Raw genomic sequence first — 24,031 nt, 5'->3', positions numbered from 1 at the left:
TAATGGAGGTTAATTTGTATTTAAAAAAGAATACAACGGAGTACTAGGATTATGGGAGGTGTATAAACAGGCTCCTTATTTTACCTCAGATATATTATTGATATTTCGGAAAACAGCGAGAGATGATTATTTTCAATAACCATTACAATCATTCAATATGTTTAAACGAATGAAACATAATCGTTAATCACCTCAGTGATGCGTGGGCGACATTTGAAAATCTTTCCTTTTTCAATGATTAAAACGTTGTAATCTTTTTAGAATTTCATTTTACTGAAAGTAGATGTGATAATGAATGAAGCCTTTGTTATTTTATTGTATATTCCTTCAATTAGAAGAAGACTTCCTGTGGAACAGATCTTTGTGCTTCAACTTCCTGTTCGTTGACCATCTCGCTCTCGGTGGCATTATCAGATTCAGATTATTATGGCTCTCGCTGAAGTTTGTGGCTATAGTGATATCGCCGCCCGGCTGCCGCGGCTCGGTCATCGGCGTGAATGTATCGGAGAACTTCAGGAGGCCTTGGGTAGTCTCTCTGAGCAGAGTTTCGCCATTCCACGCGGACTCGATGTGAGCGTCTCTCGATCGGCGCCGGTTTGCTGCTGAGTAACGTTAAGTCAAGTAGGCCGCAACGAACGAAACCGGTGTTCGCATGTATTGCACTGTTCGGCCTTGTCTTTGTTTAGACAAAAAGGTCGTTTTAGTTTGTTCACAGTTTGTTGTGTATATTTTATCGGGTATGCACTTTTGGTTCTGTATTTTATATCTTGATGCATTGTTGCAAACATTTATTGCCTTGCTCGGTCATACTTCAGAACGCAGTTTTATACATCATTTGTGTTAAGCTGAAGCCATGTTTTGTAGCCTTATTTATTTCTTTTCTCTCTACCCCTCCCCCCCCCCCCCCCCCCCCCCTCGCTTACATCGGACTGGTCCAGTTCAGATGACCCTTGATGTTAACGGCAGTTTTCAAAAAAACATTTGAGGCTGGTGAAGATTTGAATGACACCTCTATTAGGGTGAACAGTTTACGTTTTATATTCTACTGTTTTGGATCTGGGTCCGGACCTGAATCAAAATCGAATCAATTCTTCGTCCTCACATACCTAACTCTTCCACCAAGTTTTGTCATAATCTGTCCATAACGTTTTGAGATGACGATATGTGTCGTTTGTGGCCCCTCTCTCTCTCAATGGTGAAGAATAACTTTTAAAAATTCTCCTATCTGGATTCGGATCCGAATCTAAAGCAAAATCGAATCAATTCGTCCTCACACACCTAATGAAACGGAAAACCAAATGCTCCATTGGAGTCATCAGGAGGAACCAGAAGAAGTAAAGAGCAAAGATAAGGTCATCAGGAGGAACCAGAAGAAATAAAGAGCAAAGATTGAGTCATCAGGAGGAACCTGGATAGGATTCGTGTTTCAGCTGCGACTCCACTACCCTCAAACCCATCCAGGTGCAGCCAAGTGAACCTTAACGAAAAAATTCTGCAAAAATTCACTTCTAAGACAAAAAAAAATGAATGAATGAATGATAGATAAAAAAGAGAGAAATAAAGAAAAAGCAAGAATTAGAATGAATAGAGAGAAATACGAAAAAGTAGAAATGTGAAAAGAATGAAGATGTTGGGAAGAACCCGGATAGATAGATTTAAGCATTACTTCCTCAGGCAAAAACACAGCAACAGTGACGAGCTACCAGAGGTCCATCAGCGGGGAAGCACAGTCCACACATTATCAGGATATGGTACAATCGTAATGAAACGGAAAACTAAATACTGCATTGGAGTCTTCAGAAGGAACAAGAAGAAATAAAGAGCAAAGATGGAGTCATCAGGAGGAACTCATCCACCAAGTTTTGTCACAAATCATCCATAACGTTTTGAGATATTTATTGTGCCATATGTCGTTTTTGGCCCTCTCTCTCAAAAGTGAAGAATAACAAAAAATTCTCTTATCCGGATTCGAATCCGAATCTTCAACAAAATCAAATCGATTCGCCCTTGTCACACACCTGACTCATCAACCAAGTTTCGTCATAATCCACCATAACGTTTTGAGATATTCTGCTCACAGACAAACGAGTGAAAACATTTAACATCTCGAGCAGATATGTCTTCCCAATATTATATATATAAAAAACTTCCCAATATTTATATATATAAAACGAGATCCCTGGTGTTGGGCTAGCGGCTAGGGTGCCGGCTTAGGATCCTAGGATCCTGGGTTCGAATCCCGGTCGATCGCTGAATTAACGCCAGGGGGGTTGACTCAGCCTGTCATCCTTCCGAGGTCGGCAAATTGAGTACCAGTTCACTGGTAATTCCCTGCTTGTCGTTAAAGGCGGCAAAAAGGGTTGGCGTCAGGAAGGGCATCCGGCCGTAAAACATTGCTTCAAAAAGGGGACCGAAAAACAACAACAACCACAGTTCCCGAAAAAGGCCAACCCCCGCTTGCGGGGAAAAATGGCCTCTAAAGGTGGTTTTTATATATATAACGCACACTTATATATATATATATATATATATATATATATATATATATATATATATATATATATATATACACATACATCTTTTCTCTTCTCTCTTCCCTCCTCTCTCTTCTCTTATATTATAAAAGAAAGTTTTTGTTTGTTTGTCTGCGCAAGCTAATCTCCTGAACGGTGAAAGATAGGAGGAAACCTCGAATACAAAAAATGTCGGGATGGGCCCTGGGTAGGTTTGAGGCTAGGTGTCGAGGCCCACCTCAGCCGGGCCGGCCCATTTCACAATTGAAAGCTGAGGTGAATTATAGTAGTCAATCTTCTACGGCCATGAGTAAAAGCTGAATTATAGTCGTAAATTCATTCAAAAAGAACCAAAAATGTCGGGACGGGCCCCGGAAAGGTTATAGGCGAGGTGGCGATGCCGGTCGAGGCCCACCTCGGCCGGGCTGGGCCCATTTCGCAATTAAAAGCTGAGCTGAATTATAGTAGTCAATCTTCTACGGCCATGAGTAAAAGCTGAATTATAGTCGTAAATTCATTCAAAAAGAACCCGGGCGACGCCGGGTGCTTTCGGCTAGTGTTATATATATATATAATGTCTTCCCCAATAGAGACACAGGGCAATGGATGATGCAGCTAAAAGAGATGCAGCTGGTGGCACCCTGCTATTTAATACATTGGTGATGTCCTCCAAGCAATGCCCTTTCCTGGTCCCTAGTTGTTTGTCATTGTGACTCGGTGCGCTCCGTGCGCCTTACCGCATGTCGTTTCAGAGGGATAGGCATCTTTGACCATTTTGTGTATTTTGGGTCCTCTGGGCCTTTAAAGGTTTTTGGGGTGTTTTGGGTCTTTTGAGTGTTTTGGGTCTTTTGAGTGTTTTGGGTCTTTTGAGTGTTTTGGGTTTTTGGGGTCTTGAAGGTCTTGGTGGATTTAAAGGGTCGTCAAAGGTCTGGGGGGCCTCGCAGTGTAAACGTAATTGAGTTCACAGACTGTTTTGGGTGTTAATTTTATTTGAAGAAGAAGAAGACGTTTTGGTCGCATATAAACAAACAAACATAACAATATACGTTTGCTCTATTATAAGATGAACACTTGTTTGATTTGCTAAAATAAATTAGCTTGTGTTTATTATGCAGCAGATTGCAATTCCACTTCAATATTTGTTTTCGCTACAGAAAGCTCAGTTACTAAGCCATTGCCTCATTGTTACTAAGAAATCATGATTTACTGCTCACCTTATTACTGATTAATGATTGCAAGTTTGGCAAAAAGGGAGCGTTGAGAACTAGTCGTACCTTTCTGTACCATGCCTATGATGATTGCGGTAATGGGCCCGTGTGAGGATGTTGTTGCTGTTGCTGTGTTGTCAGGCTTTTGCTCTTGATGCCAATTCCAAAATGTATCATCTGCAAGTTTGGTTTGGTTTTTTGCTTCTTCTTCTTTTATTTTTTTAGGTGTGGCTTAGGGGATGGGAGGGGGATTTTCACATGTGGCAAGTTTAAGTATTGGCTTTGTTAATGATTTTAAAAATCTCTTCCAGCCCGTGGAGTTCTTGAAGCCTTTTGCATCAGGCGAAAGTGACGTGAAAATAGAGTTTCACCATGGAACCACCACATTGGCTTTCAAGTTTGACCATGGGGTCATCGTCGCTGTCGACTCGCGTGCCACGGCAGGTTCTTACGTCGGTAAGGAAACTGGGTTTTGCATGGGCATGTCAAAGCAGAACTTACTTGTCACAATTCAGTGAAAACGTTTTACTGTTGGGACCAGGCACTCGGGACTGTAGAGCTCCCGAGGCTGTCTTTGCACGTGCGCATGTCCATTCATCAAGAACATGGTGAAGGACGATTACTCGGACCATATCACATTCCTCCTCTGCTCATCAATCCATTGCCTCTGCTCCTTGTACCAATGGAAACACAAACAGGCATTTGCCAGGTGTTGTGAGCGGTTTGTGCATAGCAACCCAGCAATGGTATCCCGCCCTTTGAAGTTATTTTGGACCATTTTCGATGATACAGGATACTTGCGACCCGTTAAACTCCGCACACAATTTGTCCTCCATTGTTCTCCTGTTTCGCCTCACAGCCCGGACTCATGCCGAGGTGTATCACACTTGTCGAGTGTGCACTTCCGCCCTCTGCTGACATCACCTTTGAATAGTCCTCATGACATCGTAGCAATTTCCGCAGCCTTTCTCATTTTCGAAGCTTTTCTCACTTAAGCGCCTGCCAAATACGAACCAACAATTACACCCCTTTCAAAGTCGATGAAGTCTCCTCTTGCGGCCATGCTGGCTCGTAGTATTGGATTTGAGCTGCAGCGTGTCTTCGCTGTTTGTGGTTCGCGCGTGTGAGAGTGTGATGGAGGTCCTGTGTACACACACCCAGGAAGAGATGTGCTTAATTCATGTGGCGGGCCCATAAGTTGTACATATGTTGTGGTGCTTGTGTTCCCTGATGTTTCAAAATGTGTTTTTTATCCACTATCGATATGTTTAACTCGGGTTTAAAACTCAGGTAATTTATTGCAATTTGCCCATACCTTGGTTATGTTTGCCCGATTTATGAAGTGAATGCGATGTTGCAGCTTTGGATTGAGCAGGTGATTGTTCTCATCACTCCCATATGTTTTTGCCCCAGCGGTGCCTCGTTTTTCCATTAATTTTCTTTCTATGCATCTCTGCAGCATCACAAACTGTGAAGAAGGTGATTGAAATCAACCCTTACTTATTGGGCACAATGGCTGGTGGTGCGGCTGACTGCATGTACTGGGAAAGAGTACTGTCCAAGCATTGCAGGTGTGTTACAGCTTTGCTCTGAAGATAACTGCTCATATTCTTCGATAATTAAATCAAACTTTTCTTGCTCTTTTCTTCTACATTTTGGATTTTAATGATATTTTCTGCACTGTTTTATAATATTGATTCATTGTCATTGTAATAAATCAACCTTGTTGAATTTCCATTGATTTCTGTGGAGGCAGCCATGTTTTGCCAATTAGGGTCCCTGATTGGTCATTTAAAGGATGTGACAAATGTTACTCGCCGCCGATCGTGGACCTCCCAGAATTTTGTCAAAAGGACTGTTGTCAGACAAGTTACACCCTCTCTCTGTTCTCTTCACCCTCTCTTTTGCTCAAGGTCATCTGCCTTCAGCTTGGAAATCGGCCAACATTACCACTGTGCACAAAAAGGTGCAAAAACAGATCCTTGCAACTGCAGACCAATCAGCCTGCTCCCAATCATCAGCAAAGTCATGGAATCAATCATTGCTTCGGATATCGAATCCTTTCTCTTCTCCAATGGCTTGATCTCTGATCATCAATTTGGTTTCAGACTAGGTCACGTCACTCTACTCTGGACCTGCTGATTCTGCTGTCTCAACAATGGATGGAGGTCCTCAATGTCAAACAGGAAATTAGATTTGTCTCCCTTGACATATCACATGCCTTCGATACGGTCTGGCACCCCGCTCTGCTCACCAAACTCTCCCCCCCATGGTATCCATGGAAATCTCCACACATGGCTTGCCTCCTCTCTGGACCTCCTCTCTGGTCGTAGTCGACGTGTGAATGGATTTCTCTCATCTCCCCTTCCTGTTCAGGCTGGAGTTCCCCAAGGCAGTGTTCTGGGCCCTGTGCGACCGACTTCTTTCCTGGAAGTCCTAGCAGTGTACATGCTTTTGTGTTTTTAACTCAACTGGACTACAGTCCAGTTGAGGTCATCACATACTGAACCCGTCGTTGTCGTCGTCGTCTGTCGTCTGTTAATTTTTCGACGTTGACACTCCAGCGTCCACAAATATCAACTGATTCTTGTCAAACTTGACATGCAGCATCGTTACCCCAAGGACCAGGTTGGTATTACATTTCAGCCCGATCCGTTGAAAAATGGCGGACTTAGGCGACCATTTTGTTTTTGGTCATGAAAATGACGTCAACACTCCAGCGTCCACAAATATTAACAGATTTTGATCAAACTTAGAATGTTTAACCCTTACCACACAAGGTAGGTTGCTGTTGCATTCCAACGATCCGTCACAAAATGGCAGCCATAGGCCGCCATATTGTTTTCAGCTCCGAAACGACGTTAAAGGGCCACAGACACAGAAAATCATGTTTGGTTTAATTCATAGATATTGCTTCACTTAACACTTAATCGTCCTTTTTTTTGAATAAATATCACTCGATTGGCCCCCACCACCCAAAAAACGGCGATTTGATTGCTCATGTGACTGGCTACGTCATCGAGGGAATTTTTGTTGCTGCTGGTAGTTTTTAGCTTGTAGTGGAGTCCCGCCCCTAAAATCGTGATGTTCATTCATGATGTCACCTGTGTGATGTAATTGAGGGAAAGGTTTCTCAGCACGCAATGATAACTGCCTGACCAAGAATCTTCTGATAGTCAAAACATACATAAACACATAAACATGACACATAAACATATAATAAAGGGAGCAGGAGACAAGATGGGGAGAGAGAGACAGAGACAGAGACAGACAGACACAACAGAAGAGAACAGGGACATCGGGATATCTGTTGGGGGGAGGAGGCATGGGAAGGGTGCAGCCCGATTCATGAAGGGTTGGGGGGGTGCAAGAGGTATAAAACACATGGACACTGCTAGGACTTCAAGGAACGAAGTCGGTATTTCAAAAAAGTGGATCTGGGGTGAAATTAACGGGGGTAGAAAAGATCAAGGTTTTGGATGGGGGATAAGAGATGGTGGGGTGGTGAACAGCTGTTTTAAAGACCTGGAGGGAGGAGTGGGATTGAAGAGTGTGAGGAAGTTTGTTCCAGAGGTGGGAAAAAAGAGGAATGAAAGAGTGAAGGTGAGCAGAGAGTCTTGATTTTGGCAGTTTCACCAGAAGAGGGTTTCACCGCTTCACTGCAAAGCTCAGTTTTGGATGCCTTGATTTGAACCTCTGCAATGAGTGACATGCAACATTTTGAATTATTCTCACTCACTTTTCAACATCACCGTAATGTATATGGTTAATTCTTTATTTATTTATTTTAACTTACTTTATATAAGAAGATGATTATTTGAAATACCTGATACCATTTGAAATACCACTGGGTGACACTATACGATGCACATTTACATAGGAAGAATTGGATGGATTTGGGGGTAGAGGAGAAGAAGCTGAAACCCAAATCCTATCCAGGTTCCACCTGATGACTCTATCTTTGTGTATTCGGGATCCTTCTGATGACTCCATTGCAGTATTTGGTATTTCATTTGACAAGTGCAATGAGAAGCATTTATAATTTTCAAATATCTTCTCAGATATTTGATAATAATAAGTATTTACCATTGCACAAATCTTGCAGTCATTTGTTGTGGAACATGTGCATGTGTTATATTTTGAGTCTGTTTGCTTTTTTTTACATTGTATTTTGATGTTGTATACATTGTATTTTTGTATTTTTTACAAATTGTGTACATTGTTGTGTACATTGTATTATTTGTATTGTGTACATTGTATTTTTACATTGCATTTTGGTGTCGTGGTAATCCAGAAATTTGAGGAGTTTTCTCAAAAATTCCTTTTTGGGAATGTAAAGCACTTGGCACTTGTTTGGCTCTTGTGATGCTGTTCTGTCTTGCAGAATCTATGAATTGCGAAATAAGGAACGGATATCAGTGGCGGCTGCATCCAAGCTGCTCGCCAATATGGTGTACCAGTACAAGGGTATGGGACTTTCCATGGGCACCATGATTTGCGGCTGGGACAAGCGGGTAAGCTCTGCCTACTGCCTCATCTCGTCTGTTCGACATACTTGTTCACACCAGCAATTGGTTGTTTTGGATCTTTGCGTTTTGCAAACACTGTTCATCAAATATACCAATTGGGAATCTGCTATTGTAAAAGTTTCAAATACTTCAAACTAATTTGTAAACTCTTAATTTAGTGGCATTATATTTTGATGTTAAATTTCATTATAATTGGCAGCTTTATTGCATTATACTTTTCTCTTACTATAATTCACCAACTGTCTGTCTGTCTGTCTGTTCGAAGGTACCGTAAAAACTGCTGAACCGATCGCAAAGATATTTTGGGTGGATAATCCTGGGATCTCCAGGAGTAAAATAGGCTATTTAGTTTTCCCAATTTCAGCTTTAGTCTCCAGCATTCCCAGGTTTGGACTCCCGCATAACATTCGCGTTCGCATAACGTTCATTGTTCTCATTGTGACGACTAGCAACGGTACCCGCCCTATGGGCGGGGCTTCAATTGGGAGGCCCAACGGATGTTTATATGAATCGTTTAAAATAAAAAAAGCCTTCAATTTCTGATATTTTGCCTTTTCATTTGGGCCTCCCAATTGAAGCCCTGCCCTTAGGGCGGGTACCGTTGCTAGTAGAGATAATAACAGCATGATATTGCACCCATCGGGCATGTGGATGCATTGGACTGGGTTTTGTTTCTCCAGCAAGTCTACTGTTCTGAACTGTGGGTTTTGTTTCTACAGCAAGTCTTCTGTTATGAACTGTGGGTTTTGTTTCTCCAGCAAGTCTTCTGTTATGAACTGTGGGTTTTGTTTCTCCAGCAAGTCTTCTGTTATGAACTGTGGGTTTTGTTTCTCCAGCAAGTCTTCTGTTATGAACTGTGGGTTTTGTTTCTACAGCAAGTCTTCTGTTCTGAACTGTGGGTTATGTTTCTACAGCAAGTCTTCTGTTCTGAACTGTGGGTTTTGTTTCTCCAGCAAGTCTTCTGTTCTGAACTGTGGGTTATGTTTCTACAGCAAGTCTTCTGTTCTGAACTGTGGGTTATGTTTCTACAGCAAGTCTTCTGTTATGAACTGTGGGTTTTGTTTCTACAGCAAGTCTTCTGTTCTGAACTGTGGGTTATGTTTCTACAGCAAGTCTTCTGTTCTGAACTGTGGGTTTTGTTTCTCCAGCAAGTCTTCTGTTCTGAACTGTGGGTTATGTTTCTACAGCAAGTCTTCTGTTCTGAACTGTGGGTTATGTTTCTACAGCAAGTCTTCTGTTCTGAACTGTGGGTTATGTTTCTACAGCAAGTCTTCTGTTATGAACTGTGGGTTTTGTTTCTACAGCAAGTCTTCTGTTCTGAACTGTGGGTTATGTTTCTACAGCAAGTCTTCTGTTCTGAACTGTGGGTTATGTTTGCAGCTGACCTGACAGTCTGTTGTGTAGACAACAATTGACAGTTTATTAAATTGACAGTTTGCAATCCCAAACTAGTTTATGTCCTAAAGATGCTGCATAACAAGTTTCATCAAATTTGATCAATATTTGTGACTTTTAGAGCATAGACGTCGAATTGTTTACAGACGACAGACGGACGACGGACACTGGGTGTCGACAAAAACTCAGCTGGACATAGTCCAGTTGAGTTTTAAAAAAGCAAACAGACTCAGAATATAACACATGCACATGTTCCACAACAAATGACTGCAACTGCGTGTTCCACAACAACTGACAGTCTGCCGCATGATGCACAGAAAGCTAAAATGTGAAATTCATGGCATTTGTACTAGTTTTGTCTTCCACCAGTGGCCATTTTAATTGCCCTGGGATTTGCATGTATGAAAGGCCTCAATGTAGTTGTTGGCTATAGGTTGTGTTTTTTGGGGGTTTTTTTAAGCGACGAAGCTGCTTCAATATTAGGCTTTGTGCTTCCTTCCATCCATCCATTCGTCCAAAATGAAGAACAACCTTTCTAATACACTGTGTTTGATTCTAAAGGGAAATTCTAATGGGTTTCGTTAGTTTCTCGGCTTTGCCTATTTCATATTTAAAATGGCAAACTGAACCGCTTCCTTCGGACACTGGTGCGATCTTTATGCCTCAGCCGACTAAGTTGCCGGAGGCATTATGTTTTGCCGGAGGCTTGTACATACCAAAGGATGTTTATCATCTTTCGTATTGGTAAAATCTATAGCAAGTCATTTACATTGTGCAAATTCCGCAACACGTGTACTCTGTGGTGTCGCACCTTCTGTTCTGTCGAACAACAAACTTTTTAGTTGGTCTATGTAGAATACTGAGGATGGAACTGAATCTGAAAGCATTTCGAGTCTTTTTATTTATTTATTGTGGAACCAAGTTAGCCCTGTCGATACACACCAGACCCCAAGAGTTGGGAAAGTCTCATGAGAATTCCATTTGTAACTAGAACAGCACTCGGTAGAGCGCATACCATCGCCAGGCTGAACAGTTTGTTTTGTATCGCACTGATAGGCCAGATCTGGATTCTGACCTGAACCAAAATCTAATCGGCTTGTTCTTGTCACCAAACCAACTCCTCCACCAAATTTAGTCATAACTCGTCCATAACATTTTTAAATATCATGTTATGTATCGCTTTTCACCGCATCTCTCAATGGTGAAGAATCGCTAGAAAATTAAATGACTCTGGCATCCAAATCCATATTCAGGTCTTCACCAAAATTGAATCGATTCATCCTTATCACACACCCAACCGGTCCACCAAGTTTTGTCCAAATCCAGCCGTAACTTTTTTAGATATCGTGCGATGTATCGGTTTTATCCCAATCACTCAATGGTGAAGAATCACTTAAGGATTAAATATTTCTCTTATCCAAATCCATATTCAGATCTTCACCAAAATTTAATCAATTCTTCCTTGTCACATACCCAACCTGTCCACCACGTTTCGTCCAAATCCATCCTCAACTTTTTGAGATACAACAACACAACAACATGCATTTTAAAGGCCATTTTCCCTACTAGAGCGGGGGTTAGCCTTGCGGTCCCCATGACAATCCTTGCGGTCCCCATGAACATACCATCTTTAGCCAAGTCTTTCTCGGTCTTCCCCGTCCTCTACTTCCTTCTACATTCATTTCCATCACTCTTCTCAACCAGTCACTTTCATCCTTCCTCAACACATGACCAAACCATCTCAACCTGTTCCTCTTCACAGCATCAATCACAGGCTCTATTCCCATCATCTTTCGCAATTCATCATTTGTCTTCCTCTCTCTCAACGATACTCCGCACATCCATCGAACCATTCGCATTTCCACCCTTTCCAACCTTCGTTGCTGCTCTACGTTCATTACCCATGTCTCGCTCCCATAAATCATAACACTTCTCACACATGCAGCATACACCTTTCCCTTCAGCTTCAACGACACTCCCCTCATCATCGGCACGCCACTCAGTTCCCGAAACTTCTTCCATGCACATCGCACTCTAGCAACCGTTGCCGAGTCTGATCCACCTTCTCCATTCAGCATGTCTCCGAGGTAGCAAAATGTTTTCACACCTTCCAGCTTCACGCCGTCTCCAAGATCCAACTCAACATTTCCTCCATCTGCAGCTCCCTCTGTGCACACCTTACATTTGAATGTAGCTGCCACACTGGTTAATGACCCTCTCAGACCACTACATTTTTGATGAACCCACTCAGCGCACATTGTACATTGAATGGAGTTCACTCCGACACCCTTCCTACACACAGCACAGGGCCACTTCCCAGTTCTTTCCACCTCACCACATGCTTTACCACTTGCCATCACCTTCGTCTTTCCGATATTCACCTTCAGACCTTTTGTCTCCATACATTCCTGCCACTTGTTCATCTTTTCCTTCAGTCCATCCATACTTTCCACAATCAACACCAGATCATCTGCATACAACAACTCCCACGGTAAACCCTCCTTTACGTTCTGAGCCAGCACCTCCATCACAGCTACAAATAGTAGTGGACTTAGTACCGACCCCTGATGCACTCCCACCTTCACCTCAAACTCACCACTGTTCCCGTCCTTCGTCCTTACAGCTGTACGCGCTCTTTTGTACATTGCCATCATTACTCTGATCAACCATTCCTCCACTCCTAACTTCCTCAATGCCCATGTCAATACTTTGCATGGAACCCTATTGAATGCTTTCTCCAGATCAACAAACCCAAGAAACAACTTCTTCCTCTTCTCCATGTACTTCTCCTGCATCTGCCTCACAATGAAAAGCGTGTCTGTCGTTCCTCTTCCTGGCATAAATCCAAACCATTTCGTCGATATTCACTTTCTTCCTTATCCACCTCTCCAACACCCTTTCCAATACCTTCATTCCATGCTCCAATAACTTTATCGCTCGGTACGAGCCACACTCCAGAGTCACCTTTCCCCTTGTATAGAGGGACGAGGGTACTCAGTTCCCAATCCACTGGAATGCGGCCTTCTTTCACCACCAGATTACAGATCTCTGTCATTCTCTTCATACCCCAACTTCCTGCTGCCTTCAACATATCTCCCACAACTCCCGTCGGCCCTCCCGCTTTTCTACCCTTCATTGCTTTTATCGCTTCCTCAACTTCCTTCTCAGTTATCTTCTCTGCCGGTCCTAAAACTGGGTAACTTTTTGAGATATCCTGCTATATATCGTTTTTGGCCCTATCTCCCAATGGTGAAGAATCACTTTTAAAATTTCAACGAGCCGTTTCCGGATCTTCACCAAAATCTAATCATTTCGTCCGTGTCACGTACACTACCTCCCTGCCAAATTTCGTTCTAATCCATCCACAACTTTTTGAGATATCTTATTCACAGTCAGACAAACAGACAGGGGTGAAAACATAACCTCCATCCACCTTTGGTGGCAGAGGTAAAAATGGCTCTGGAAAAGTAAGAGTGCCAGTAAATGGGTAGTTGTGTTCTAGCTGAGAGGAGACAGGCGACATTTCCATCTGTTGTGAATGTAATTGAATGTAACACTTTGATATCAATTTCTTGAAAATGTACCTAAATCTGTAAGTGAAGAAAAAGGTCTATGGAAATTATTCCAGTAGCTGAAGTTAAATTACGATAGATCTCTCAGAATTTGCTACACTGTATGACTTTATTAATTTCCACAAAAACGTTGATCAAACAGAGAAATCCATAATCAGCTGTACTTAACTGTAGGCAAACAATCCAGTATGAATTTTATCGGTTCATACATTATTATCCCTCAACCGACGAAGTCGCCAGAGTTATTACGTTTTCAGGTCTGACTGTCCGTCCATGATAGGTTTTCATTACCACGATAAATTGAGAACGGTTAAAGGGATCTTGGTCAAACTTGGTGCAGGTATGTATAATGAGGTAAAGATGAACTGATTAGATTTTGGGGTCACTAGGTCAAATGTCAGAGGTCATGTTGGGTAACAATCCTGTTACCGCGATAACTTGTGAACCAGTGATCGGATCCTGACTAAATTTGGTACAGTTATGTAGAATGATGTAAAGATGAACCGATTGGAATTTGGGGTCAAGAGGTCAAAGTCTGTAATAGGTCTATAACTTGTGAACAGCTTAAGGGATTGAAATTAAAACTTGGTACAGGTATGTATAATGATGTAAACATGAACTGATTAAATTTTGGGGTCAGAGGTCATGCCAGGTAGAAATATGATAACTTGAGAACAGCTGAATGAATTTAAATCAAACTTGGTATAAGTATTGTAATGATGTAATAATGTGGGCGGAGGCATATCAGTCGACCCGTTCTAGTTAGCTCATCCAGAACGAAGTTCAGGGAGCTTATGTGATAGCGCGTCATTCATCCATCCGTCCGTAAACAATTGCAACATCTTCTCCGAAACCGCTGATGGGATTGTGACCAAACTTGGCACGAATGATATTTGTTGTGTTGTGACTAAAGTTTGTTCACGGTATTAAAAAAGTCAGGTCGAAGGGGGTTTACTGGGGTCAAATTGGATCCAGGTTTGACCCCACAAAATAGGAATTAGCTTTTTCCTCTGAAACTACAAATACTATTTCGACAAAACTTGACCACAACCTTCACCACCCGTTATGTACCAAAGTTTGTTGTCCCCCGTCGCACCGCGGAGCGAAAGGGGGACTATGGTTTTCCCCTCCGTCCGTGTGTGCGTTCGTCCGTGCGTACGTGCGTGCGTAAGCAAAGGAACGAATTCTAATTTGGTGTGTGGGTACAACCCACGTCAAAATCCAAGATGGCCACCGCCATGTATGTCTGAACCTTGTGAGCGGAATATCTTGAAAAATAAGCGAAGTACCAACTTCTAATCTGGTGTGTGGGTGTATCTAGGCATAAGGAAGAACGCTATTGAAAATTGGGTCGCCACGTCAAAATCCAAGATGGCCACCACCATATACAGTCACGTGAAAAAGTAAGTACACCACATGTAAAGTTTTGACTTTTTCAACATATTTCAACATACAGCTATTTGATCTTCATTTCACCAATAATGATAGATAAAGGTGATATAATAAAACAAATATCATGAAACATTTACATTTTGTAGTCCATTGTATCATTTAAATAAACATACATGCAAATTTCGCATGTGGAAAAAGTAAGTACACCCTTGGCTCTAATAGGTATTGCCCCCTTTGGCAGAAACAACCTCAAGTAGGCGTTTCTTATAACTGTCTACCAGTCTCTGACATCGACTGAGAGAAATTTTTGCCCACTCCTCCATGCAGAATTATTTCAGCTGTGCGATATTTGATGGGTTTCTTGCATGCACAGCTCGTTTCAAATCCCCCCACAACATCTCGATGGGATTTAAATCCGGGCTTTGACTTGGCCATTCCAGAACCATCCATTTCTTTCTTTTCAGCCATTCCTTGGTGGATTTACTAGTATGTTTAGGGTCATTGTCATGTTGCAAGGTCCACCTTCGGTTGAGCTTCAACTTTCCGACAGATGGCCTCACATTATCCTCAAGCACCCTCTGTTACAATGAAGAATTCATAGTGGATTCTATGATTGTGAGCTGCCCAGGCCCTGATACAGCAAAGCTGCCCCAAACCATAATATTTCCACCACCATGCTTTACAGTTGGTATCAGGTTCTTGTGGTCAAATGCTGTCTTTGGTTTTCGCCAAACATGTCTTCTGGTACTATGGCCAAATAGCTCTACCTTTGACTCATCTGTCCAGAGCACATTGTTCCAGAAGTGCTGGTCTTTGCCTCGGTGTTCATTGGCAAACTTTAGTCTTGCCCTGATGTTCTTTCTGGACAGCAAAGGTTTCCTCCTGGCACACCTCCCATGTAGATCAAATTTGTGCAGCCTCTTTTTAATGGTAGACTCGTGCACTTTGACATCAACAGAGGCAAGAGCTACCTGTAGGTCCCGTGATGACATTCTGGGGTTCTTAGAGACTTCTTTGAGCATCTTGCGGTCTGCTCTCGGGCTGAACTTGCTGGGGCGGCCTGGTCTGAACAAGTTGGCAGTTGTTTGGTATCTTCTCCACTTGTAGATGATCTTCCGGACAGTTGAATGATTGATTTCAAATTGTTTGGAGATCTTTTTAAATCCCTCCCCAGACTCGTAGGCATCTATAGCCTTCTTTATGAATCCTCAGAGAGCTCTTTTGATCTAGGCATGGTGACGCCACACACTTCAACAACAGAGAGCAAACCAAACTAAATGTCTGAGGTCTAAATAAGACAGGTTCCTTCAAGATCCTTTCTAGCGATGTTCTAATCATTTGCACCTGAGCTGGTGCACCTGATTCTAATTTTAGGTATTTGAAGTAGTGATAAATGTAGGGGTGTACTTACTTTTTCCACATGCGAAATTTGCATTCATATTTATTTAAATTATACAATGGACAACAAAATGTAAATGTTTCCTGATATTTGTTATATTATATCACTTTTATCTATCAATATTGTTGAAATGAAGATCAAATAGCTGTATGTTGAAAAAGTCAAAACTTTATATGGGGTGTACTTACTTTTTCACGTGACTGTATATGTCTGAACCTTGTGAGCGAAATATCTTTAAAAATAAACGAACTTCTAACTTCTAATCTGGTGTGTGGGTGTATCTCCGCATAAGGAAGAACGCTATTGAAAATTGGGTCGCCACGTCAAAATCCAAGATGCCCCCCCCCCCCCACACCTGGTACTGGTACTGGCTTCGTGAAGAGAAGGTGAGTTCTCGCTCAACGGCGTTCTGAACAAATTCTAAATCCCTGTCTGACTGATTGCTGGGAAGGCAATGGCAAACCACCCAACATAACCCGTGCCAAAAAACAGCTTTAGCAGCACCAACACTCTGCACATAGTCAAACCTGCTTTCGCAACCACCTGTTCATAGCGGTCAATTTCCCCCGCAGAGAGAGCCTGTGTTAAATCACCTGTCTAACACAACCAGCGGCCACCCTGTTGCCTCCCTTCGTAAGCTCAAGTTTGTACACAATGGTCATCGATTCCATTGTAAATCGGTAAATTTGGTCACCTTTCCATGCGTAAAACAGTTTTCACACAAAACCGATCTGCACTATCGATACCAGTCTCGGTGGTGTAATGGTTAAAGCGTCTGTTGGTGGTTCAAACCTGACCGGGTCATACCAGAGCCTTCAAAAATGGTATGCGCTGCTCCCTTGCTTGATGCTCGGCATTTAAAAAAATAGAGCACAGCCAACCAATGCTGGGAAGGCAATGGCAAGCCACCCAGTTTAACTGGAGAGAAAAGCCACACCATTGTTGTGATGGTGCTGGTACCCTGAATATCTCAGGACATGGCATCACTTCCCAAAACTCTGGCTGTGTTTGACTCAGAAGGACGTGTAAACAGATGACACTGCTGAACTTGATCAAGAAAGTATAACGTTTCCTGACTGCCAAAATGACATCGAGTGAGGTATGAATTAATCACTTCAGAAAATAATTAAGAGTAAATAAAGTTCACCATGGCAGGTTTGCTTGCTGTATACATTTGGGTACCTGTGCTTGAATATCGACGCTGGACTGCAGAAAAATAGCGACCAAGATGGCATCCGCAAACCTGTACAGAGACCACCTGTCTATAAAGGCCACTTTTTCCATTTCCCTTGAGCGGTCTGTATATATCAAACGTACCAGGGTGGATGATGATCGGGAGGTAACGGGACTTTGTAAGCACCCTGTAGAATGGGCACTGTGAAGTGCTTCTTTGTTGATCTGAATGTCTAACAAATTATTTGGTCATGAAAACATGTCGTCAATTATTGTCTCCTGTGACCTTTAACCTTTTTTCCCCACCTCACCCCCGTACTCTAGTTGTGGCAATTGAACTTTGCGTTTATCTATTACTCGTGATTATGGCACACCATACCACCTCTGTATCCTTTATGAACAGCAAATGCCATTGTTGTTAGTCAAATTATAAAAAAGTAAGCTCCTCCCTCCCCAACCTCCCTTTTATCATCTAAAGGAGTTATTTTGGCTCAATGAAGGTAGTTTTCCCAAAAAAAATTCAGAGCTAGTTTTGTTTTAATTACTGGTACATATGTTGCTGCTTGCAGGGGCCCGGTCTTTATTACGTGAACGAAGATGGGACACGGCTATCGGGTGGCATGTTTGCAGTTGGATCCGGTTCCACATATGCCTATGGTGTGTTGGACAGCAACCATCGACCAGACATGACTCCCGAGGAGGCATATGACCTTGGTCGTCGTGCCATATGCCACGCCACACACCGGGACGCGTACTCTGGTGGAGTCGTCAATTGTAAGGATAGCTCTTGCTCATTTTGTTTTGCTTTCTGGCAATATTTTTATTTTTGCATTGGCAATTTAAATGGACCGATGCCAGCCTTGCCATGTGAATCCAAAACAACTTTGTATCGAGCAACCCAATACTATCATTAAAAGCTATGGGGAGTTGATTGCCACTGACCTTTCTCATCTCGATGAACTCGAATGTGATTAAGAACTTCATTAATAACGCAATAGTCAGGTTCACTATGTTAACAAATATAATTTCGTTCAGAATTTTGGTAGATTAGCAAAACTATACATTTTTGGAATATTCAGAGCATGAGGAATCCAAAAATTAATGTTTACATTTGCGTAGACACCTTTGCGAAAATGACACTCAGGAAGGACAGTGATGAAGTCAGGTTCACTATGTTAACAAATATAATTTCTTTCAAAATTTTGGGATTAGCAAACCTGTACATTTTTGGAATCTTCAGAGCATGGAGAATCTGAAAATCAATGTTGGCATTTGCACAGACACCTGCATGGCCGCCATTTTGGATTTTGAAAATGGCCGCCATAAAATACATATTTTGCGCTATCTCGGCTTCTAGTCAACCTAGAGACTTAATTAAATATGCTAATCCTATGTTTTCTGGGTCAATGAATCTAATAAAGGCCTCAAAATAGTGCTCAGGATTATAGAAAAGCAACAAACAAAGGTAATTGAAAACCATTGTCTTTATATTTGTGATATAACTGTATTACATAATACATGATATTGCAAGTCCTTTGAAGTTATAGGTTGTTATAGGAAGTTATAGGTAGTAACAGATTGAACTATAAGTCCTATACACAGGATCTACGAGGTCTATACCGTTCAGGAATATGCTTTTACAGATCTTCATCACTGTCCTGAGTGTCATTTTCGCAAAGGTGTCTACGCAAATGTAAACATTAATTTTTGGATTCCTCATGCTCTGAATATTCCAAAAATGTATAGTTTTGCTAATCTACCAAAATTTTGAACGAAAAAACATAGTGAACCTGACTACAACATCAAGTTTCATTGAAGTTTATTGTAATGCTGACGTCTTCCAAAGTAAATTGCTCTCTCTCATGCACAGATTTATCCCATCTCGTCTTCAGTTGTCATACCCTTCCTCCCGTCCATGGTACACGGAATCTTGTGGTGAGGCTGTTACCCAGAAACAACTTGCCTTCGTCTCCTGGAAAGCAAATCCAACGGAAGGAAATCTCATTTCCTTTCACAAAGCCCGAAACAAGTGTGTGTCCACCCTCAGGAGAGCCAGGAAACAATATCTCTCCGTTCTCAAGACCGAACTCTCTTATCTGTCTCCCTCTTCCAAATCCTGGTGGCGTCTGGTCAAATCCGTTTCTGGTGTTTGTTCCCCCTCCATCCCCTCCCTTACCTCAAACGGCTACACAGCTGACTCCGCACGTGAAAAAGCTGAATGCCTCAACTCTGTGTTTGCCTCTAAATCTTGTGTCCCAAACCCATCCCTCTCTGTACCCACCATACCCAGTCGTACCCTGCTGCTCCTGGACTCCGTGTCCTTTCCTCCTGACAAGGTGGAAAAGTTTCTGTCAACCCTCGACTCTGATTCTGCAACTGGACCCGACGGCATCAGCCCACGGGTCCTAAAATCCTGCTCTGCTGCTCTATCTCACCCTCTCTCTGTTCTCTTCACCCTCTCTTTTGCTCAAGGTCAACTGCCATCTGCTTGGAAATCAGCCAACATCACCGCTTTGCACAAAAAAGGTGCAAAAACAGATCCTAGCAACTACAGACCAATCAGCCTTCTCCCAATTATCAGCAAAGTCATGGAATCCATCATTGCTTCGGATATGAAATCTTTCCTCTTCTCCAATGGCTTGATCTCTGATCATCAATTTGGTTTCAGACCAGGTCACTCTACTCTGGACATGCTGCTTCTGCTGTCTCAACAATGGATGGAGGTCCTCAATGCCAAACAGGAAATTAGAGCTGTCTCCCTCGACATATCACGTGCCTTCGACACGGTCTGGCACCCCGCTCTGCTCACCAAACTCTCCTCCTTTGGTATCCATGGAAATCTCCACGCATGGCTGGCGGACTTCCTCTCTAGTCGTCGTCAACGTGTGGCCCTGAATGGGTTTCTCTCATCTCCTCTTCCTGTTCAGGCTGGAGTTCCCCAAGGCAGTGTTCTGGGCCCCGTGCTTTTTCTGGTCTTCATCAATGATCTCTCTGACTCTCTCGAAAATCCTCTCTATCTCTTTGCTGATGACTCCACTCTCTGCCGCTCCATTCCTCTTCCCTCAGATCGGCAGTCTGCTGCCTCCTCACTCTCTGAAGACCTGGACAAAATCACAGACTGGTCAAACAAGTGGAACATGTCTTTCAATCCTGACAAATCTCACACTCTTACTATGTCTCTCCGAAAAGATCGACTGGACAACCCTCCCATCTACTTTCTCAACAATCCTCTCCAAGAAGTTCTGTCGCTCAAGATTTTGGGTCTCACTATCTGCCATGATCTTTCTTGGGAAAACCACATTTCCAAGCTGGCCTCCAAAGCCAGTCGCCGACTGGGCATCCTCCGTCGTGCGAAGTCCTTCCTCGGCACACCTGAGCTCCTCACCACATACAAGGCTTTCATCCGCAGCTCAATGGAATACTGTTCTCCCCTATGGGCCGGTGCTCCTGCCTCACACCTAGCTCGGCTTCACGCTGTTGAAACCAAAGCTTTCAGAATTATTGGAATCTCCCGCGATGAAGCTATCTCTGAGGGCCTTTCACTCACTCACCGCAGGCAGGTAGGTGGTCTTTCTGTCTTCTACCGACTCCTCTCCGGCCTTGCACCCCCAGCTCTCTCTGTGCTCTGTCCCCCAAATATTCCTACAGGTCGCACAAGATCTGCCAGCAACCCTCTGATGGTTAAACTGCCGAATCACGAGCCTCGATGTTGTATACAAAAAAAAAAATAAAAAAAAAAAAAAATCTCGGCTCGCTGCTCACCTTCACTCTTTCATTCCTCTTTTCTCCCGCCTCTGGAACAAACTCCCTCACTCCCTTCAATCCCACTCCTCCCTCCAGGTCTTTAAAACAGCTGTTCACCACCATCTCTTATCTTCCCCCATCCAAAACCTTGATCTTTTCTACCCCCGCTAATTCACCCCAGATCCACCTTGTTTGAAATTCCAACTTCTTTCCTGGAAGTCCTGGCAGTGTCCATATGTTTTATACCTCTCCCACCGCCCCCTTCCCACGCCCCCCCCCCCCCCCAAAGCCCTCGCCCTCTCTCAGATCTCTCGATGTCTCCATGTCTCTCGGTCCCTGCTCTCAAATGTTGTGTTTGTGTCCTTCCCCCTCTCTCCCCATCTTGTCTACCGCTCCCTATGTTATATGTTTTATGTGTCGGTTTGTCTTTCTGTGTGATTAATGTTCGCTCTTTCACGAGCCTCGACCTTGTATACAAAAAAAAAAAAAAAAATGCTACAGATAATTTGTGCTTGTAATTGTATTTGTACGATAATCCATTCCCTGAAGGGTGGGTTGTTTGTTTTTTTTGTTTTTTTTTGGTATACAGAGTCGAGGCTCGTGAAAGAGCTAACATTTATCAAATAAACAAGCAAACAAAGTATACAAAAAGGGGAGCGGTCGACAAGATGGGGAGAGAATGGGACGAAGCACACAAACACAACATTTGAGAGCAGGGACATCGGGAGATGTGTGGGAGGGAGAGGGCCTGGGGGGGGGGGGGCAGGATAGGTATAAAACGCAAGGACACCAAGGACTTACAGGAAAGAAGTCGGCACCTCAAAAAGTGGATTTGGAGTGAAATTAGCGGGGGTAGAAAAGATCAAGGTTTTGGATTGGGGAAGATAAGAGATGGTGGTGAACAGCTGTTTTAAAGACCTGGAGGGAGGAGTGGGATTGAAGAGAGTGAGGGAGTTTGTTCCAGAGGCGGGAGAAAAGAGGAGTGAAGGTGAGCAGAGTCTTGATTTTGGCAGTTTAACCATAAGAGGGTTGCAGGCAGATCTTGTGCGACCTGCAGGAATATTTGGGGGACAGAGCCCAGAGAGAGCTGGGGGAGCAAGGCCGGAGAGGAGTCGGTAGAAGACGGAAAGACCACCAACCTGCCTGCGGTGAGTGAGTGAAAGGCCCTCGGAGATAGCGTCATCGCGGGAGATTCCAATGATTCTGAATGCTTTGGTTTCAACAGCGTGAACAGGTTTGATACTGATAAAAAAAAAACACCGTTTGGAGGCCATTTTTACCTGCAAAGCGGGGGTTGGCCTTTTCGGGGACCGTGGTTGTTGTTGTTTTTTGGTCCCCTTTTTTGAAGCAATGTTTTACGGCCGGATGCCATTCCTGCCGCCAACCCTGTTTGTCGCCTTTTACGACAAGCAGGGAATTACCAGTGAACTGGTACTCAATTAGCCGACCTCGGAAGGATGACAGGCTGAGTCAACCCCCCTGGCGTTAATTCAGCGATCGACCGGGATTCGAACCCACGATCCTTGGATCCTAAGCTGGCACCCTAGCCGCTAGCCCAACACCAGGGACTAGGAGCTCACCTCAGGTGCGTATTCAGTTGATACTGATATCGACGGGAAATCAAACGGCAGTGATGTAACGGATGTTACGAATGAAGAAGGGTTCAGTGACTTCGCAGGTTAGGGAAGGAATTTGGAATATGACCAGGGTGCCGGCAATAGCTCACCTACTCTTTGTGAAGGCCACCGTGGGATCTTTAACGTCCCCCAACGAATGTTAGCAGGTGGGATGCCGGTTTAACGTCCGTCCGAGAGACGGCACACACATTGATGAATCGCCCTGCCTGTGAAACACCGGGATGACAGTTTATGGCTGGGTCTGGATTCAAACCCAGGCTAGACCGCTGAGAGGCGAATGTGCGTACCTCTAGACCCTCCTGTCAGCCTTAGTAGCTAGCGACGGATGCCTCGTGAAAAGTAAACTTAAAATTCTATATCTTTCGTGGGAGAATGAACAAATGCACCTGCTTATGGTGAGTTTGTTTTGGTTAACGAGCAAAAAGAAATGCATAATTGTTGAGAATCAATAAAAATTACGACCAATTTAAAAAGTCTCTACTTTGCATTGATTACTCTTTTCGATTGGATATGTTTTGATATCGTCCCTTGTGTATTTCAGTGTATCACATGCAGCAGTCCGGCTGGATCAAGGTGTCTCAGAATGATGTGAGCGAGTTGCAATACAAGTTTCGTGAAGAGAAATGATCTGCTCGGCATGTTGGCCTGTCGGTGTACCTGAACCTCTGCTGGAAAAACTCTGTGTACTGATTGCTCGTGTGTTTCTATTTCAATAAAGTCATTTTAAATGTGTGTTGGGTACAAGGCGGGTTGCTCAGCACGGTTTGAATGATGAGTGGATGTTTTGACTTCTATAAATCGTGAAAATGTTAGTCCTATCCAGGAAAGGTTGATTCATTCTTCAATTTATTTTTTATCCTCGCGGATAACGGAGTACCACATTGTCTGGGACACCATGCCAGGGACCAATTTTTTTCTTTCTTTTTAGGGACTGGGTCTCTTCACCACTAGACGATGAAGCCCAAGCTCGTTTTTTTGATGACTGGCAGGGGTACCTGGTGTTGCTCAGGGAGGGGATGGCAGGAGAACTACAAGGAAAAAAACTGAGAAGGGGCTGGAGAACCGTCTGGATGGGGTTGGGGGCAGCGGCCGTGGCGGGGCAGCAGGAATGGAGGTGTGGCTGGTCCAGACCAGCGTCCGTTGAACTCCACAATCCTGAGGGGACAGCAAGCAGGGTTCACGCTCCAGCCACAGCCGTTACACCCAAATACAAACATCCATTCCACTAGGATCTGAATGTAAAGGTCTGGACAGGGGAACACTAAATTGCGGAATAGGAGGGTAAGGGTTAAAGGTTTATCTCCGATGGGAATGAGGCAGGGCAAGGAGCTCGCCTCCATAGGGGAGGAATTTCAACGGGACAGTGCGGTTCTCACACGTCACGTGGTTTTGGGCCCGGTGGGGGGTGGAGAGGGTGGGGACTCAGGTTTGCCGTTAGGAGATGAACGGGTGAGGTCGAGGCCACACCC

The 24,031-nt window shown here is 43.5% G+C and overlaps 1 protein-coding gene across 1 annotated transcript; it reads left to right on the top strand.

The window, feature by feature from the left end:
* The first annotated feature begins 329 nt into the window (after nt 1–329).
* On the top strand, nt 330–23,294 carry PSMB8 (proteasome 20S subunit beta 8). The gene is made up of 6 exons (XM_068129252.2): nt 330–570; nt 4,033–4,177; nt 5,181–5,292; nt 8,106–8,235; nt 17,751–17,955; nt 23,104–23,294. Exons 1-6 carry the CDS (start codon nt 427–429, stop codon nt 23,187–23,189), a joined length of 822 nt encoding a protein of 273 aa, XP_067985353.2. The 5' UTR covers nt 330–426; the 3' UTR covers nt 23,190–23,294.
* Nucleotides 23,295–24,031: the final 737 nt, after the last annotated feature.

Source organism: Myxine glutinosa, chromosome 9 (genome assembly GCF_964187855.1).
Source record: "Myxine glutinosa chromosome 9, kmMyxGlut1.1, whole genome shotgun sequence".
Classification (NCBI taxonomy): domain Eukaryota; kingdom Metazoa; phylum Chordata; class Myxini; order Myxiniformes; family Myxinidae; genus Myxine; species Myxine glutinosa.
Note: the sequence above shows the minus strand (reverse complement) of the source record. Positions and strands in the feature narration are given on the sequence as shown.

Coding starts and splice junctions, on each gene's coding strand:
- PSMB8 (XM_068129252.2), top strand. CDS start 427: ATGGCTCTCGCTGAAGTTTGTGGCTATAGTGATATCGCCGCCCGGCTG. Junction 8,236..17,750: donor TTTGCGGCTGGGACAAGCGG/GTAAGCTCTGCC, acceptor TGCTGCTTGCAG/GGGCCCGGTCTTTATTACGT. Junction 17,956..23,103: donor CTCTGGTGGAGTCGTCAATT/GTAAGGATAGCT, acceptor TGTGTATTTCAG/TGTATCACATGCAGCAGTCC.